Below are 20,005 nucleotides of genomic sequence, written 5' to 3'. Positions count from 1 at the left end.
TTCTATTGCACTGTTAAAGTGACGTTTATGTGTGTGCGCACACATGTAAGAGATAACAGCCTCTGTTATGTTTTTTTTTTTTTACAGTATAGGAACCCAAAGAAAAAAAACATTTGTTTTACACATTTCTATGTCACAATTTCTGTCTTATTTTAACAAGTAAAGTGTAGAACTGGAACAATTTCAGTAAATACAACACTATTATTTTTGAAGAACAGCAGGAATTATACACTAGGGAAGAGTACACATTTTTGCACTTCACTAGCTGGTTTTATGCTGCTTGCCAAAGGCCAAATATCTTCATCAATTTCATTCCTGAATGGGGATCTTGTTCATTAAATAAAAATGAACAGTGGCTGAACCTACATCGTACCGGAGGCCAGAAAATTAATTTGTTACAGATGCTGGTTTGGATCGGAGTACTGGTAAACGAGGAGGAATGAGGCACCTATTATTACAACCTCTCTCTCTTTTTAACTGGACCTTTAATTGGAAATATACAAGCCTCCTTAGTTTGCTTTGTGAATTAGGAGGTTTTTCATGAATGGAGTCAAGAGAGCATAAATTGTGAAAAGTGGCCTTGGTGAATAGCAATCATCTGGGTAATTGGTAAATTGCACTGACCTGAAATTACGTGTGTTTACCTTGCTAATGAAAATTTCTAAGGATGATCGGCTTGAGTTTGAGTGTATATATATATATATATATATATATATATATATATATATATATATATATATATATATATATATATATATAAACCCCTTTTTCCAGAGCATTTCAAAATGTTGCATTTTATGCTTTATTAAAGGCATGGTTCCATTCTTCTGAAATGTTCAGTAGTATGTGCTACTTTATTTTATTCTGCACTGAGCAAAAAAACAACAGCAGAACATCAAATAACAAGTGATTTAACATAGCTGGGCACAATGCCACTGCAGTCACCAATTTTTTCTGTGCCTTATTATATCTGTTTATCTATATTACTGTATCTGCTCTGTTGCTTTCAAGAGGACTTTTTTTTTATTTTTTTTTTTTTACAAATAGAAATATTTTTCCTTTCTGTAACTTAGTTTTAGGGAGTACAAGGATTAGAATGCTCCAACTCCCTTTCTTAGCTAACATTTCTTATCAGCTGTTTTCTGGCCAGAGAAAGGATGCTAATTATAGTTTTCTCTTTCAGAGCATCCCATCAATTTATATCTTTGGCAATGGTAAATGTGAAATTCGGCAAAGGCGTTGATAGTATGATTTTCTGTGTAGGCTTATCCATCATAACTAGTAACATTAAGAATGTTAATTGACACTAATGTGAAGGAAATAAATGCATGTTTAGATTACTTTCATTTTATTCAAATGTTCATTTTATTTTTAGAAGAAAGAGCACTGTCATTTCTACTTACCTAATCTGTTTTGCTGTGAATGTTATATAGGTGTATATGTGTTTTATAGCAATTTGTGACAAGAGGAAACAGTTTTTTCAAATGCAATGCTGATGTCAACGCATCTGCTTCTCTCCGCCTCATTAATATTTATTAGACGGAGGGAGCACCCGCAGTTCCAGCTTGTTACTGAAATGTCCCAACTTTCTCTTGCATTGAACAGCCAGAAACAGATACAATGTTTCTAACTTAATTGTCTTTTGGCAGAGAGCCCAGAACAGCCACCAAGTGTACTTGGATACTTTTGTAACAATTTACGATAAAAAGAGATAAGCAATTGACATTTAACATAAGCAGTAGTGATGTGTCCGCACCCATTTATAAACCGTGCCCGCCCCGAGCCCAACTTCTGGGTTCCTTTTATAGATCCACGACCTGCCCTGTCAATGACGTCACGAAAGGGGTGCGGCAAGCAGGCGCGCCACTATAAAAGTGGAAGTCGGAAGCTGGCAGTGTAAGGTGGCGGGCGGGTCCGGGTCGAGCTTCTCGTCCTGCTCTCCCCACCCGCAAATGGGGGTGCGAGGTCAGCCTGAACCTGACCAACCCGCGGGTCCCCCAGATATTGGGCAGGCCTGCACATCACTAATGAGCAGGTTGCTTGTGGGACTATTAGCTTAACGGGCAATTTACTTTCATTAGCAAAACTGCAATAACTGCATAAAAAACACATTAATGTGTTCAAACTTTCATAACCTGCCAAATTTTGTAAAATTTGTAAAATTGTAAAATATACATCTGGTTAGTATTTTAAACCTTTTTATTTCACAAATAGTAACATTCATAGAGGAAAAAAGGCAGTTTTTGGGAACATCAGGACAAAAGTTTGATGTAAAATCTGGGAATTACTAAAAATCAGGGAAATGCACCCATTGAAATTGTATCTCAGATTTTTAACCTATAAATTTACAGAAACAAAACCTTTAGGAATGAAACATTTTATTTTAAAAACAGTAGAAAGTAAGTTTTTACAGGACAGGGAAAACCATGAGATGCTAGCATCATGAAAATGTAATGGCTCCTCCAAGTGAAGGCATGAAAGGGGCTTAGCACTGGTGTACCAGATTTCATGAAATGGGGCTGTATTACACGATGCCTACTGTCTCTGCCCTATGATGTCAGTAAAGAAAAAATGTTGGTACAGCAGTCAAAATATTATTGCTCTTTAGTATGAGTATGTAACTCTCACCTTACAGAATTGAGGAGGTGAATGTTACATTAAAGTACATAGTTTCTGGGCGGGGGTTTACGGAAAGCCCATTTGGGGTCTCAACTGATGCACAGTTTCAGTATGTGTGTGTCCAACAAATCCTTAAAATTTTTTTAGATATCAGTTGGTGCCCAGCCTGGATTGAAATTCAGCCTTTCAATGAAGTTATGTTTTTTTTGCATCGACTTTAGTAACTGACTGGCATATACTAAGATACCCATTTAGGGTTGCCACCACTTAAATTTCTTACATTCAGGCAGGGGGCGTGACATCAGGTACCTATATCATAAATAAAATGTATGCAAACATAAAGGGGTAAGCAAACAAAGATCAACAAGAGAAGATAAATAGTGTAGGAAAAGGATATGGAGCAGATTTTTTAATTATTTATTAATGTTTAATAATTAACTCAGCGTATTACCAATTGAATTAATGAAGGTTGTATGTTGTATGTACACTGGAGCCAATGTTTGGTATATGTTTTTCTGCCCCCTTCCCCCCCCCATCCTTTTTGTTTTTCTGTATTTTCCCCCTTATGAGTGAAATTTCTTTTTTCAGAAAAAAAGAATTTAAAAAAAAAAAAAAAAATATGTAAACAAGAACCTCTCCAGCCTGCTGCTGGATACTTCCATCTAAATCTAGAGGAGGAGCTGAGGTATCTTAGTCCATGCACAGTACAGCGGGTGCAGGCCAGGGCTCAAATCCAGTGCCTATGGTGGTGCTTGACTTTAGTACAGCCCTGAACATGAGAAGAAGAATAGAATACATAGGAGAGGCCCCCCTTGACTGTGTGTGTCTTAGGGAAGATTTACAGTTTCTGGCCAGGTATGAGGATGAGGATCCTCATATGAGGATGATATGCTACCATAAAGGACTGGAAATAAACTTGAGAGCAATTGACCCTCTTTGGGAAAAAAGATGCATTAAGCATAGATTCAGTTGTCAGCTCTCTGGAATAGTTATACTTGCACCATTGTGATTGGATTATTGGAAGAACATCTTCAATGATTACTCAGCAAGTTCAGTTGCTCTAGACTTACTTCTACTAGATATGCACTAAGCAAATTTAATTTTGAATTAAACAGGAAACTAAATGTGATTATGACCTTGACTGAGTGTGGCTTGAATGGGGAATGGTGAAAAAGTGGGCATTCATGTCTAGAGAACACTTTGCATGGTGTGCTACTCGCCCATTCTTCCCTATCCCCCACCTGGATTTTGGTGTAAAATTCTGGCATCATTTGCATTGATGAATGTGACCTTTGCAACAATACTGTGTAACATTGTACTTTAAAGGACAGTACAAAAATGTAATCTTTTAACAACAACAACTCTGGTTGTTAAAAATTTAACAGTAACGCTGCAGCATCCCCTTAATCACATAGAAATCTTTATACTCCTCTAACCCATTCTGCCCCCTCCCTCGGGAATTTACTTTGGCTGTTGGCTAATGAGCATGCTCAGTTCTTTTCAACTCAGATTACTAAACACACCCTCCAGTATAACAGCCAATGAAGAGATAGCATTGCTTTTTTCCATAGACCAGCAATAGTGCTCAACCTCATCAGAACTTTTTATCAAAGTATGTAGTCCCTGTGTAAACCTACATTCTGCATTGCATGAACTTTACAGCATACATGTTGTGTTTGCAGATGTCAATGTTACTGATGATGTGTCAGAGAGAATATGGCTGCCAGGTGAAAGCTGATATTTGTTTTAGGACAATGCGCTGGCAAATGGAGGGCGTATATGCAGTACAAATGATGTCGCTTGTGTGGGGAAGATACGCCCAATTTACATATATACATGGTAGGAAAATGCAGGCTTTACATGTCCTTTAAGTTCCATTACTGTGCTATGGCTGTTAATGATACAACTGTAAAAGTCATGTTACTCTCTTCTGATATAATTCAATTATTCAAATAAAAAATTTGAGTAGTCTAGCTAGTGCTGCTTATTTCTAGGACTGAAGCAGATGCCATTGACCTCTAAGCAGACTGTCAAGAAGACAGATATGCAGCTCCCGAACAAGTCATTTATCATCCATCGCTACAGCTTTCTGCTAGGGGTGTGAGCATCCTAAGCAGTAACATACCATTATAGCTTTAGATGCTGTTTGTTGGTTGTTGCTGCTGCCACAGATTACACAGTTCTGTAAAAAAACATATCTTGGAGCCATTTGTTTTTGTGACCGTTTGTGTTAATTTTCAGTCCCCTTTAAAATTGTTTACACTGAAACATTCTATTAGGGCTAGTCCACACGGGGAGATAGCGCCGCGACAGTCGCCGCGACCGGCGCAGGCGACAGTTTTGTATGGGCGCCTATGTAAAAACGCCTGTGCTAACCACACGAGGCGATGCGCTTTTCAACAGTCGCCTGAAAAAGCCTGGCGAGGCATTTTCAGGCGACTGTTGAAAAGCGCATCGCCTCGTGTGGTTAGCACAGGCGTTTTTACATAGGCGCCCATACAAAACTGTCGCCTGCGCCGGTCGCGGCGACTGTCGCGGCGCTTTGTCGCCGCGACCGCAAACGCGTCGCTATCTCCCCGTGTGGAATAGCCCTTAAAAGTGGAAGTTGTAGAGTAGATCTTATCAACTTTCCATTTTGTGTGTATTTTGTCATTCTATTTTATTGTTGTTATAATTAAAGTATAATGACTTTTCATCAACACATCCTGTATGCATCTTTCAGTCTTCAAAGGGCACCTATCACCTAAAAATTGTTCCCCACTATGTTGTTTTTCAGGCTTCCCAAAGCAGTGAATGCCATTTTGTTTGCTTTAACACAACAGGTTTGATGTATTCTCTAGTTTTGCTGTAACATATGAATATATGGAACAATGTGCATACATTTTCTGAATTACTTGGGCCATGGACCAAGTTTACTGGAACATACATGCAGTATTTGTGGGTTAGGGTGCATTGTTTGGATTATCAATTTTTTTTCCATAATTTGCTAAAAATGAACATTAGATCATGTGGAATTATATTTTACAAGAAAATCTTAGCTTCTATGCTTCTATTACAATATGAAGACATGTTTTGGAATGCTTGCAAGCCCTAGGGCATCGGTAAAAGTGTTCCACTAGAGCACTCTGTGCTTTTGATCTATACTAATTAAAGCTTGAGTTAGCTGGAGTTATTACATCTTAAAAAAGGTTCATGAATAATTAGCTATTAAGACACGAGGAAGAGAGATGAGCAGGTCATTGTTCACACGACTTTCATTGATAGGAGGTAACAGGGAAATATACCATTTTTTTTTGCAAAGTTAAGATTTTCTTTCTAAAACCAATATAAATTCTTTGATAAATATAAAAAAGTATCTTTACAATATCCTGTTTATGTTATTTTTGATCAAGAAGATGGAGACAAAATGATTAAATTAATCCTATCCACTTGAATCAAATGCCAACAGCAACTCTATAGGGTTCATTTACTATTAGGAAAGCAGTGTGCAAAGGGAAAAAAATGGGTGCAATGCTAGGTGCATTTTCAGCAAAGCAGATTGGGACAGATTCACCCATCACTATACATGGCTTTTCGTCACACGAACAGGGAAATAGCAATTTTTTTAACCATTTCTTACTTTCATTTTGATATGCAAATAAGGGCCAGATTCAGTTTGGGTTTTGACTGAACCTCAAAATGTTGGATTCGGTGCATCCCTTGTAAGGCTGCATGCAAAGTAGAAAAAAGGGAGCCTTGCATCCTTTCTAGTAATTGATCCCTTATTTGTCAAGAGAAGGACAGGGATGGGTCTGCAGAAAAAAACATTTTACCATACTGGATATTACCAGTTCTGTTTTAAGCATTTATTATATTTAGCATTTGGTTGGATTATATGAAAGATATGACACTAGGGTTGTTAACCATTTAGTGCTATCTAATTAGTGAAAAGGTTAAAAATATCTAGCAATATGTTGTGCCATAAGAAGCAACTAAAAATACTATTGCTTTTTCAGTAATCCATATGGCAATCTTACATCCAACAGTGGAAGATGTTATCAAATACAGTAACTGCATAATGACTTCAGTTTAGTCCAAACATCACTAAGAAGGATTATAAATCGGATGTTATTGATGAGCATTATAATTTCTTATTGTATGGTGGCATAATATTGTATATTAACTAGAATAAATGACTGGTATTCAATCTCTTATGGGACACCATGTGTGATATCATTTGCAATCTTTTCTTTTTTTATGTTGTGGCTCTGGTATTTTAAGACTCTGTAGTTGATTTATTTATTTCACTTTTATTTGTTTCAGTTTATCAGTGACAATGTAAACCATATCCATTATCTTCTCTTTCGGTTTGTAACCACCTGAGTGCCTTGTTAGGTCTGATTACGCATTTACTAACATAAGTGCTAAATTGCAGAACAGCAATATGTAGAATTCGATAAGATATTTGTTGTCGTTAATAGATAGTAGACTGGTGAACTTACTGATTGGTTGTGATTTAGCATTGATGTTAATAAATCAGCTTCTGATTGTCCATGTTTATTATGGTAGCACACAGAAAGTGCTAAAACTATTACAGGTGGAGCTCATAAATTATCAATATATGTTTGTAACAAGGCACATAACAATCAGTCAAGAATTATCTTTGAATGGTATAGCAAATGCTTGTTTGGTTGGTGTGGGCTGCTGCACTGGTTCAAAACTGCCCTATAGTAAATGAGCCTTAGTATTTTTGTGTCAATGAGATTGAGCCAGCTTGTTTGTGGTGTCACAATTGCAGCATCAGCGCCTATTGGGAACCACTTATCTCAGAGGACAGAAACAATACACAGGTTTGATGATTAATGTAGCGCCATTTCTACTCACTTAAACACTCAGGGTATTGAAACCTACACAAAAAAAGACATGTTTATTTGCAGAAGGCTATACAAACACTATTTACGTATTAACATGTTTCTGTAAAAACAGAATTGTGCATATATCCTTTATCCATAGAGATCTCGATCAGCTAGCAGAATATTGGCGACTGGCGACTAAAAACTCTATCTTGGATGTTGCATATATTAATTCTAGTTACTAAGCTTTTAAATAAGTAACTCCAAATTAGCATTTGTTCGCTCAATTTTGCCTCGGTGGAATGTGTTGTAAACTAAAATCTGCAGAAAGACAAGCCATATTCTTCCATTCCTATCTCAGTGCTGCACCTTGTCTAGAAATCCCTGTGCTATCTTTGTTTGTCATTTGTTCATTTGTTCATTTATTCACATAATCTTGAATACTGACATATTGTGCATGTGCATTATTGGATTATTTTATACTTTTATTTTTTATGTCATTAATGTAGTGTACATGCAGTTGAGAGAACAGTATGCTCTTAATTCCAAAATGACTTAATGAGTTTTTTTTTAAAGGAAATCTGGGCAGCTGAACAAGAGATATGTTCCTGTTACTATATTAATGGTTCCATTAACAAATGCTTAAAATGCTTTCTAACAATTAAATCATCACACTTTCATTTGTAAACCAGCTAATAGAAAAGCATTACATGTATGGGACCCGTTATCCAGAATGCTTGGGACTTGGGGTTTTCTGGATAAGGGATCTTTTTCTATTTTGGGTCTTTGCACCTTAACTCTACTTAAAATCATTTAAACATTAAATAAACATAATAACTGGTTATTTGCCTCCAATAAGTATTAATTATATCTTAGTTTGGATCAAGTATAAGATACTGCTATATTATTACAGAGAAGGAGAAAATAATTTGTAAAAATGTTAATTATTCGGATAAAATGTAATCTATGGTAGATGGGCTTCCCGTAATTCCGAGCTTTCTGGATAACGGGGTTTCCGGACAACAGATCCCATTTCTGTACGCTGTTTCAAATCTAAGGCTTAACAAAATGACAATCTTTGATCTAACCTCAAAGGAACAGATTTCAACATAATGCATAAATAAGATATGTATTCTAATATCCCTGTTGGGAATGAGGGAATATACTGTAGGATTATTGTAGGTAACCTTGGGCTGTCAAGATGATTCTATTATACTGATATAGGCTCCGGAATATAACAGTGCAACATCTGGAGTTTCTAATTTGTCCCTTCCCTGAGGTAGAAAATACTTATTTAGGGCAGTGGAAAGATTTGAGGAAAGGTAAATTCTGGTAAGGATTGCATTGAGGTACACCTGCCGGAGTGTAGTTCTATTACAAATGCCACAGGGCAGTGGGGCGCCACCAATAAGATATTTGCCCTGGTCCCATAGTTTCCTTAAAATGGTCCTGGTAGGGTTTGTAATAAATACAAAGCTAAAAGCTGGCCTGCAGATTTCCAGAGTTTCAGGAGATGTTATAAAGGTGTGGGATCCCTTATCCATAAGTAATCCATATTAGAGGCAGAACAATTCTATTGGTTTAAAATTATTTAATGTTTAAATTATTTTTATTGAGTTTACGGTGATCCAAATTATGGAAAGATCCCTGCTCTGGAAAACCCTGGCCCTGATCATTCTGGATAACAGGTCCCATACCTATACTCTAAATATAATAAAAGGCTACAAAATATGCAGTAACCCATAGGTACAGGCAAGCAATACAATGTTTGCTTTTAAATTTGTAATCAGTAAATGTTGCCTGCTGATTGGTTGCTAGAGGTGATTAGACCTGAAGCAAACATTGCATATTTTATTATATAACCATTTACGTATATGTGTTTACAGTAGCAATAAAGTTACCTTTAAATATTTAATACAAATCATGGCACAGTTTTACTCAGCAAAGTGTATATTTAGAACTGTGCCTGGAAGAAAGATAATTAGGCAGGTATAAAAAAGCAGCAGGCAATAGGCTAAAAGAATCTGCGATCTCTGGCTGTGAAAGAAAATATTCAAGTATAGTTCAGCTATTTGTGTCTTTCACTTACTATACATATAAGTTCCCAACACATTGTCCAATAATGTGTTTTAATGGCCTGCCTCCACCAGAACACACAGCCAAGGCATTTTAACATCTTCTCCATTCTTCTTATCTTTTACATGAATTTACAGATAAAGATAAACTAATTGCTTGTTTTTTTTTAATAAAATCTGACTTTTAAAAAATCAAGGAATTTTTCAAAATATATTAAACCCTGAGGATGGTAAAGTCCGAATCAGAAAATCCAGCATCACAGACCTATGGAGGTTGCATATAAGTCAATGGGAGAAGTCCCAATGATTTTTTGATGTGCGATGGGTTTCGTGCAATACCCCAAAGCTTTCTGAGTTTTTGGGTAAAAAAGCACAAGAAACAGAGTTTTTGGTGAAAAATCTGAAAAAAACGTGTAAATCAACTTTTTTCCAGCAAAGCAAATTTTCGGGAAGTCGAAGTAAAATCGTTCGATCGAACGATTCGAAGGATTTCAGCGAACGATCGAACGTTTTTACTTCAACTTCCAAAAACTTAGAAAAATGCTCTAGAAGATCCCCATAGGCTTAACATAGCACTTTGGCAGATTTAAAGTATTGAAGTCGAAATTATTTTTAAAGATGGTCGAATGGTCGAATATTCGAACAATTTTACTTCGAATCAAATTCAAAGTCGTAGTATCCTATTCGATGGTCGAAGTATCCAAAAAATTACTTTGAATTTCAATTTTTTTACTTCGAAAATTCCCTCGAATTCACTTCGACCCTTGATAAATCTGCCCCTTAAAGTATGAAGATCCAAATTATGGGAAGATCCATTATCCGGAAAACCCCAGATCCCGAGCATTCTGGATAACAGGTCCCATACCTGTATACGTTATATATACATCACCAGTTATCGTCTTTTTATATTTTTAAATTCAGTTAGTTGCTTCTAACTTTAGAAGCAAATCTATATACAAAATTATGTATCTAAAATACACAAGAAAACAGAGTGTAATGTAGACAATCATGAAAGAGAATAATTTATAAGAAATTAATAATGTATAACAGCACAAGAAAACTAAGTAGTGAATATGCTTTCCACTAACACACGCAATATTTCAGTGCATTTCCCTCAGAATATACCCCCGGGGGGTAACTACCGGGGGAGCAGGGGGTGCAACTGGGCCAGGGCCTGCACCCCCGCAGGGCCCCCCGGCAGATCGCACGCGCTGCAGCCGGCTGGAGTCGGCTGCAGGCGCAGAGAAAAATCACACGGACGAGGGTGGGGGCGGCCCCGACTGCATGGCCCGCACCAGGGCCCACCCCCACCTAGTTCCGTTACTGTATAGCCCTTTTGTAAATATACAGTATTCTTGTGTTGCTAACCCAAATAGGCAGTTGCCTTCTTGACCCTAGGAAGTCTGGCTGAAGTGATCACATATCAGTCCTATTTTGCACAGCAATGTCTGCATGAGTAAGTTACATGTGTTTCTGAGAACAGCGCTCAAACTGATTAGGTAAAAGCCAGCTGTGACAATGCTGGCATTGTTTTTTAATATAATCCCTAATTCGGCTGAAATGCTCTCCCACCAATACACAGAACTAAACTTAGACTGTTCGGGCTCATTGCCAAAGCCAGCACACTGTTTATGAAATATACCTTGCTTTACAAGGGCATTCATTGAATGTAATTGAGTTGACTTTAAACATTTATCATCAGAATAATGTATTTAAAATCATTGTTTAGCCAAAAAAAGTCTGCAAGTGCATTAGCCAACCTTTCAAAATATACTCTTTGTATATCTTAAGCTGCTAAAAACATCCCTATACTTCATGGAAATATAAATAGTTTTCTGTACCTCTTTTTAGAGGTCTATCAAACTGTGTAGCAGAGTAGTAAAAGTAACGTTGAACTAACAAATTGTTATAATCTTTCAATATACTGTAGCTCATCTGGAAATGAGGGACATCTCACCTCTACACCTCTACAGTTTTTCTAGACTGATAAAAGCTAAAAAGATGACTGGTTGCTATGGGAACTGCACTGGTTCAATTTAGCATTTATATTAGTAAATTAGCAGCATACCTCTTGTAATAATTGCAATTGCAATGGTTATCAAATTGGTGTGAGTAGGATGCAGTTATACTAAAAAGGGGTAAGCTCCCCACTTGCAGTGAATATGGTTTTTTATGCGACACTCTCTTACTACTCACATTATGCTGACGAGTGCCAACTGTCTAGGGAGATCTGCACCACCAGGTCAGGAAGGTCATAGGAAAGGTGAGAGGGGCGGTAAATCTACATACTCATTAAAGGAGTTATTTATCAAAGGTCGAATTTTTGAATTTTGTATACTTTGAATGAACTTGAATGGTTTCTAATTTTAAAAAAAAGCCTCAAAAGGTTAACAACCCGAAAACTTCAACTGAGCTTTCGACAGGAAAAAACTCGAATTGCTGAAATTGATCTCGAACATCATCAAGGCTATTAACATCTTCAAATGGTTCAAGGGACTAGTGCCATTGACTCCTACATGACCTTGACAGGTTTTAGATGGTGTTTTTTCGGATTTGAGCTATTTCGGGGTATAATACATCTTGAAAAATTTGCGTTTTTTTTTTAACCCAAAAATGTGACTTTTGACCAAAAAAATACACTCGCATTTTCATGGAAAATACAACTCGAACCTTAATAAATCTGCCTCTAAAACATGAAAATGGAAAATAGCTCAGCAATGAATATGAAATTAGGGAGAACAGCTGAGAATTTTGTTATGAAAACATACCCTGTGCTTATAATACAAAATGTGTAATTTGGTATGCCAGATAGCAACAAGTCATTTTGAAGTGACTGTCTGAATGAGACAATTATTATTTCTTGTCACATGGGTTCTGCTGTCAGATTTATATCTTGCACATGTCTGTAAAAGTAACCAATCAGATTAAAAAAGGCACTACAGGTATTGGATCCGTTATCCAGAAAGCTCAGAATTACGGAAAGGCTGTTTCCCATAGACTCCATTTTATCTAAATGATCTACATTTTAATGATTTCTTTTTTCTCTAGTAATAAAACAGTACCTTGTACTTGATCCCAACTAAGATATAATTAATCTGTATTGGAAGCAAAATCAGCCTATTGGGTTTATTTCATGTTTACATGATTTTCTAATAGACTTAAGGTATGAAGACCTAAATTCTGGAAAGATCCATTATTTGGAAAACCCCAGGCCCCGAGCATTCTGAATAACAGGTCCAATACCTGTACTAAAGTGTGTTCCATGTGAAGAAAGGGAATTCCTTCTTTTTTCTTTATAGCTATTTACTTTCTCTCCCCTGGCAGAGAAAACTCTGTGACATTTGGCGGCGATTCTTTGCCCCGCCACCATTGCCTTACAAATTATATTTAGCATTATCCATGGCTTTTGTGTAAAATATATGTATGTTTTGCAGTTACGTGTCTGCTTGTAATGAAATGTAGCATTCGTTTGAGTCATTACAAATGCATGCTGGTATCTATTACTAATGTAGCTGGAGACTAGCACATTCTTCTGTCTGCCTTCTTTATTTAAATAGCAGTATGCAACACAGAATAGAAAATCCTTGCTGGGGTTATCTATCTCTAAAAATACAGTGTTAACAGTGTTAAATATAATAAAGGGCTTGACTCCAAGCTTTCTTAGTGGTTCAATCCATGCAGTCAGATAATGCAAGTGTAACTGATGGTTTTACCACATATGACATACATACACCTACTGATTAAAGACAGGAGGGGTCACACATTTAGCTGTCACTGCAGGAGGGTAAGTATGTCTTTGTTCCATAAAGAAAGTTTTTACATTCTCTACCATAAAGAATAAACTATTAAAAAAACTATTTGCAATCAACTCAAATATCAACTTTCTAAAATGTTGAAGATACACTTCCCAATGACTTTTATAGCATGTTGTCAGGTTTTAGGTGGCATTTTTTTTAGGTCTTAAATCAATCCTAAAAATATAAACTAGCATTCAGATTTGGAAAAGATGAATTCTAAGAATTATTTATTTTGCAAGAGGTTCTTGGGTCTGGCCAAGTCCCGAATGGAATCCTGGATTTTATGCATGCATACTAATTTTTTGGTTTTGAAATCATATGCCTACTTTATACTGAGCAGAACAAAAGAGTAATTCCTTTTTTTCTGCTTCTGAAGGAAGCATAACATAGATAGTTTTGGCTCATGCCAGTGAGATATTTTATTTCTTTTATGTGATATAGCGAGTAAAAGTTGACCCCTTATTTGCCTCAATACATGCATAACAACCAACTCAACAAATGTAGTGTATATGTAAGCCAACAGGTGTGTCCTGAATACGCTAATATAAAACCAGAGTAAAATTGACCATGTGGTTAAGTTGATGTAAATAATCAGGGAAAAAATAAGGGTTCCTTTTTGAGAGTCCAATTTCCAGAACCCACCAGCACACCCTGGCCTTTCCAGCATAAGTTGGCCCGGTGCACAGTCAGAAGGGATCGGCAACCGTGGTGGTGTGGTTTGCTGTCTGACGAAGGGGCCCGCCCCCGAAACGTTACATTGTAATAAACACGCAGGGCTTTGCCCGCATGCATCGAGCACTGAGTGCCAGTTTTTCTTTTATTACGCTTCCTTTTTGAGAGGGCACAACTGCAATTGTTCTTATTACATTGCTCGGCCTGAAGGACATACAAGTATAGGATCCATTATCCGGAAACACATTATCCAGAATTTTCCGAATCATGCAAAGGCCATCTGCCATAGACTTAATTATAATGAAATAATCAGCATTTTTTTAAATTATTTCCTTTTTCTCTATAATAATAAGAGTACCTTTGACATGATCCTTAAAATTTATTATTATTGGAGTCAAAACAATTATATTGTGTTTAGTGTTTAATTAATTTTTTAGTAGACAAAATATGGTTATCCAAATTACAGAAAGACCCCTTATCCAGAAACCCCCAGGTCCCGGACATTCTAGGTAACAGGTCCCATTGCTTTAGTTGTATTGAGCAAATCTCAGGCATGTCCAAGGCTAACTTTGGGCATATAATTTTAAATGAGAATGTGAATTTTAAATGAAGGAAAGGAAAAGGAAGGATTAGTACAAGAATACAATGCAATTAGGGATGCACCGAATCCACTTTTTTGGATTCGGCCGAACCCCCGAATCCTTCGTGAAAGATTCGGCCGAATACCGAACCGAATCCGAACCCTAATTTGCATATGCAAATTAGGGGTGGGAAGGGGAAAACATTTTTTACTTCCTTGTTTTCTGACAAAAAGTCATGCAATTTCCCTCCCGCCCCTAATTTGCATATGCAAATTAGGATTCGGATTCGGTTCGGCTGGGCAGAAGGATTGGCCGAATCCGAATCATGCTGAAAAAGGCCGAATCCTGGCCGAATCCCGAACCGAATCCTGGATTCGGTGCATCCCTAAATGCAATGCTCAACAAAAGGTAGCACAATTTCTGTCTTCTATAGTAAGAAAATTAAGGCAAACGTCTGAAAATGTGTATACTAAAATGTAGTATTATTCTGTGTTCTGTAACTTTTAAATCAGCAGAACTGGAGAGGCATAGTTACATAGTTTGCATAGTTTACATCAGGTTGATAAAAGACAAAGTCAATCAAGTTAAACCCCTCCAAATAAAAACCAAGCATCCATACGCACACCCCTACATACCCTCACATAAATTATATATACCCATATCTATACTAAATATAGATTTTAGTATCACAATAGCCTTTTATGTTATGTCTGTCCAAGAAATACAGTTCTCTATAATATACACATGCAAATTGAAATCCAAGCATCTACCAAGCATAGGGGAAAAGCCAGTTAAGATATATGGGACTGATCCTATGTAATCCATGTGTTCCAAGTATTTGGCAGGGTAAAATATAACAAATACTAGGGATGCACCGAATCCACTATTTTGGATTCGTCCGAACCCCTGAATCCTTTGTGAAAGATTCGGCCGAATGCATATACAAATTAGGGGTGGGAAGGGGAAAACATTTTTTACTTCCTTGTTTTGTGACAAAAAGTCACACAATTGACCTCCCCCGTCCATAATTTGCATATGCAAATTAGGATTCGGTTTGGTCTGGCAGAAGGATTTGGCCGAATCCTGCTGAAAAGGGCAGAATCCTGGCCGAATCCTGAACCGAATCCTGGATTCAGTGCATCCCTAACAAATACAGTGAAAACATCAAACAGCATTTCCCACAACCCACAGAAGCTGGCACAATCATTGCTCTAGACATCACTGCTAGCTCCCTGGGATTAACCCTTGCCGTACCAAACTCTTTTTTTCAAATTTATGAAATATTTTGTTATATCCATGGTGATTACTGGGCTAAAGTATAGGTTATTGCAGTTTGACCTTTGTTTAAAGCAGTGGTTGCAGGACTGTAGTGCCATTAGCTGTATTCTTTTAACTAATCATTATAGCAAGCAAGTAGATGACAGTACTGTACTTCATTTGATCCCCGGGTTAATGCTACAATGTCACTTGCTGAGATGTTAATTAAGACTTGCTGAGCAGATGGCAGTTTTGGCATTCAAAACACTGAAATGACATTATAATGCAGATAATTAGTTCATACTTTTGGTACATATAGGAAGCCTTTACCCCAAGACAATAAATTAACAGTAAGACCTTTAAATCAGTGTTGGGTCATTACTGCAGCGATCCTAAAATACTATTAAGACTGACATTTTTATTAAACTAAGCTCAATACTTGGATGCATTATTAAGTCTATGCCAGGTACAGGGATTTACCGTAACAGATGTCAAATCCTTTGTGAATACAATGTTGTTCTTTATAGCGTACTTTCCATATTTATTATGAAGAACATAATGACTTTTTAATATAACTATCATAGAGCAGAGAAATGACATGGGAAGAGTAAATTGTTAAGATCTACCATTTCTTCAAATGAACAAGGCTAAATGTAGCTGTCGTATATAACAGGCTATAGTCCAATTCAGCAAAATAAATAAGACTGACATGTCTTGGTCTTACTGTCTAGTAAGTAATAGACAAGAATGTGTGTTAGCTTTTATGGTGCTAGCTTATATTCAGTCCTTGTTATTAATAATCTTTCAATTTATAACAGAGCATAAAGTTTAGTTTAAACTTTGGAGTCTGTCTGGGTGAATGTACACACTCTATAAATAAAATTGCAGACCAGTTATTTATAAAATCCATGAATTTGATACTAAAGCCCTTCAGACTTAGGTATCCTTTTCTCTGTTTTGTGCACCGGGGAGTAGTCTGTGAGTCTGTAGTCACTTATCTGATCAGAGCTACAATGTTTAAAAGGGCCCCTTTGCTTTCCTACCTAGGCACTTCATGTCACCTGTAACCTTAGGAGTCTGTATTATTGATATGAAGGGGATTACTACAGTTTCACCCCTATGCTACAATCTATTGTGCCTTTTTTTGTTCCTGTTGAAGTCATTTGGGAAATATTTGAAGAGGCATGTAATCTTAAACTTGTATAGACCACACAAGTCAAGAGGCTAAAGTCCCTTTTTGCCTGTCATCACGTAACCCATTCATCAGACATCTCAGAAAGGAGGCAAGTTTAGTCCAAACATAGTAAAGAGCGCTGGGAGACCACTTATATCCTGCTGGTTTGAGCCAAACATTCATTCATTTGCTTGTTTCAGTAGCTCTCAGTCAATCTCAGTCACTAGCTTTTGACATAAATGTGGTGGTACTGCTTGCAGTAAATCTGATTTGCACTAGAGACTGTAGGGTTGTGTAGATCATAGTTGTTTGGCTGGTTGGCAAATGTTGATCAGAATTAGAGAGGTTAACAAGCAGGGACCTTGAGTCTTTATTACTTCAGAGTTATTTCCCATTTCTGTTCAGAACTGATTGCATCCCAGTAAGCTCTAGACATAGTGTGACTGCCCACATAAGCTCTGATATTTCACAAGGCCTCAGTAAGAGATCTTCTATCATCGATTGGCATGTGGTGCTGTACAATATCAGTAACTCCTTTCAAATCACTGACAGATCACAATCCAAAGAAATAGTACAGAGTCTGTAAACTCATACATTATAATGTTATATGTTACTCCGTTATTTGTTCCAGCCATAAGAGCTGCGACTCTTTTTCTCTCTCAGCTGTCTTTCTACCAAAAAATATCCACATACAAAAAATTCTTTATCTTTTTTAGTAACACAGTAGTTATTAAAACTAAAAAAGGGTTTCATCAATACCTCCTCTAGACAAAATGCTATAGCTTAATACTTACATATCATTTGCCATTTATTAGGGATACATCGAATCCACTATTTTTGGATTTGGCGAATCCCGAATCATTTTCGAAAGATTTTATTGAACCAAATCTGAACCCTAAATTAGGAGGAAAAGAGGGTAAGAGAACTTCACTTGCAGTGTGTGTTTAAAAGATTTTTTACTTCCTTGTTTGCGTGATGGAAAGTCACTTGATTTTTTTGGATTTGGATTGGGTTTGGCCAGGCACTTGGATTCCCGAACCCTGAACCAAATCCTGGATTTGATGCATCCCTACCATTTATGCATTTTGAGCATAGACCCTTACTTTTTCAATAAAAAATGCAGCTCTTATGGCAGGTGGTGCAGCATCTTCCAGGTTCCTCTTTTGGAATATTCAAGGGATTATTTAAGAGGGATACAGTTTGACAAGATGATCTTGTGTCTGTGTGAAAAGCTGACAAGTCTTTTCTTGAATATCAGTTTCCACACAGGGCTTTTTTTTCTAGCTGTAATAGATGTTCTGCTTTGAATCACATGGCAAGAAACCGTGCTTTATATATCAGCTAGGCAGTTGCTACTGAGTATCTTTTTATTGGAAAAATGTAACTCATACACAGTTCCCTGCTTACGCTCTGCCTTGTATATCATCCTAGATTAAAAGGGCATCAGTTAATTTTGTAATTTTAAGCAAATTTTAATTTTGGATCTGTCAGAGCAAGATAACATTATATAGTGAATAAAGTACCCCCTCTTGTAAAATATAAGGATATTATTAGTTACCGAGGAGTTTCATGACCATATAAAAAGACGAGGCCGAAGGCCGAGTGTTTTTATACAGGTCATGGAACTCCGAGGTAACTTCTAATATCCTCATATTTTACAACTGGGGGTACTTTATTTATTATAATACACAAATTTTAGTGAGTCATGTGACATAAATGACATCACTACTCACCGTTTATAACTGATGACATCACTACTCACCGTTTATAAGGATATAATTTACAGGATATTCATGGCTTTTGTGTATTATATGTAGATATTGTTTTCTATAGAATGAGCATAAGAAGTAGACCACTACACTTGGAATAGAACACACAAAAAAATCTTGCAAATGTCTTAATGCTTACATGGAACTTTGCCGGCTTCATAAAGTGCCTGGTTCCCAGTGTACCTGCTGAACAAATATGTTTATTAACAACTTGCATTATATTTGCTTGTAGAACTACAGTTAGTTGTACAATAACTCTTGTTCAGAATTTCATCTTGGTTGTGCATTTTTATATGTTTGTTAGACTGATTTTTGTCCCTATTATTGTTGCAGGATCCCTCAATCACTACTGTGATTCACGATAAGCTACAAGTTCCTAACACCATACGAAAGTCCTGGAATGAGAGGGACAACCGATGTGACATATGTGCCACTCATCTTAATCAACTTAAACAGGAAGCCATCCAGATGGTGACATCATTAGAGAACTCTCCAAGTGTTGACCACTATGATGCATCTCCAGGGTCACCACCTGGTCATTCCAACATTCCAGCTTTTGTAGGTCCAAGGCAAATGGGAAGCCTACAGCCTAGAGATTGGGTGTACATGCCGAATCCCTACACCACATCCAGCTACCCTGGGTTTGTAGCAAGCAAGCATGCTGGGAAACCTAACAGTTTAGGTCTGGCAAATGGGCAAGATAAGAAAAATGTGTCCCCTTCACACCAGGCTAAAGTCAGCCTTCAGATGGCAACAAGCCCGAGCAATGGTAATATACTGAACTCAGTGGCTATTCAAGCTCATCAGTATCTCGATGGCAGTTGGTCTCTATCCAGAACCAATGGGGTGACACTATATCCCTATCAAGTAAGTGTATTTAGATTTATATGTTTGTAAATTATGTAAAAGAGGGACTTGCGTCTGTTCTCTCAGTTGGTATCAACCAATAAATACTAGAACAAATTGAATAACTGGATTGAAAGATCTTCCCACTTTTTGCATTTTGCATTCGTTAGTATACATAAATACATATACATAAATAAACACCAAGACAAATTAAACTTTAAAATCGCAAAGTCTTTATTAAGAAATAACTTACCGAAACTCCAGAAAGCTCAGAATTAAAGCTTTGGTGTATATGGTAGGAGGCAGGACTGGGGGAAAGTGACTCACAAGACCTAAAAGAGGGACTTGTGTCTGTTCTCTCAGTTGGTATCAACCAATAAATA

General features: G+C 37.0%; 1 protein-coding gene across 1 annotated transcript in view; it reads left to right on the top strand.

Moving 5' to 3' along the window:
• LOC108716124 (kinesin-like protein KIF26B) overlaps positions 1-20,005 on the top strand; it is a 192,863-nt gene that overhangs the window by 57,290 nt on the left and 115,568 nt on the right. Inside the window, exon 3 of the mRNA XM_041562761.1 lies at positions 19,110-19,643. Coding sequence (XP_041418695.1) covers positions 19,110-19,643 — 534 coding nt within the window. The remainder of the gene's footprint in view (positions 1-19,109; positions 19,644-20,005) is intronic.

Source organism: Xenopus laevis, chromosome 5L (assembly GCF_017654675.1).
Source record: "Xenopus laevis strain J_2021 chromosome 5L, Xenopus_laevis_v10.1, whole genome shotgun sequence".
NCBI lineage: Eukaryota > Metazoa > Chordata > Amphibia > Anura > Pipidae > Xenopus > Xenopus laevis.
The sequence above is the reverse complement of the archived record's forward strand: the minus strand, read 5'-3'. Positions and strand labels throughout refer to the sequence as shown.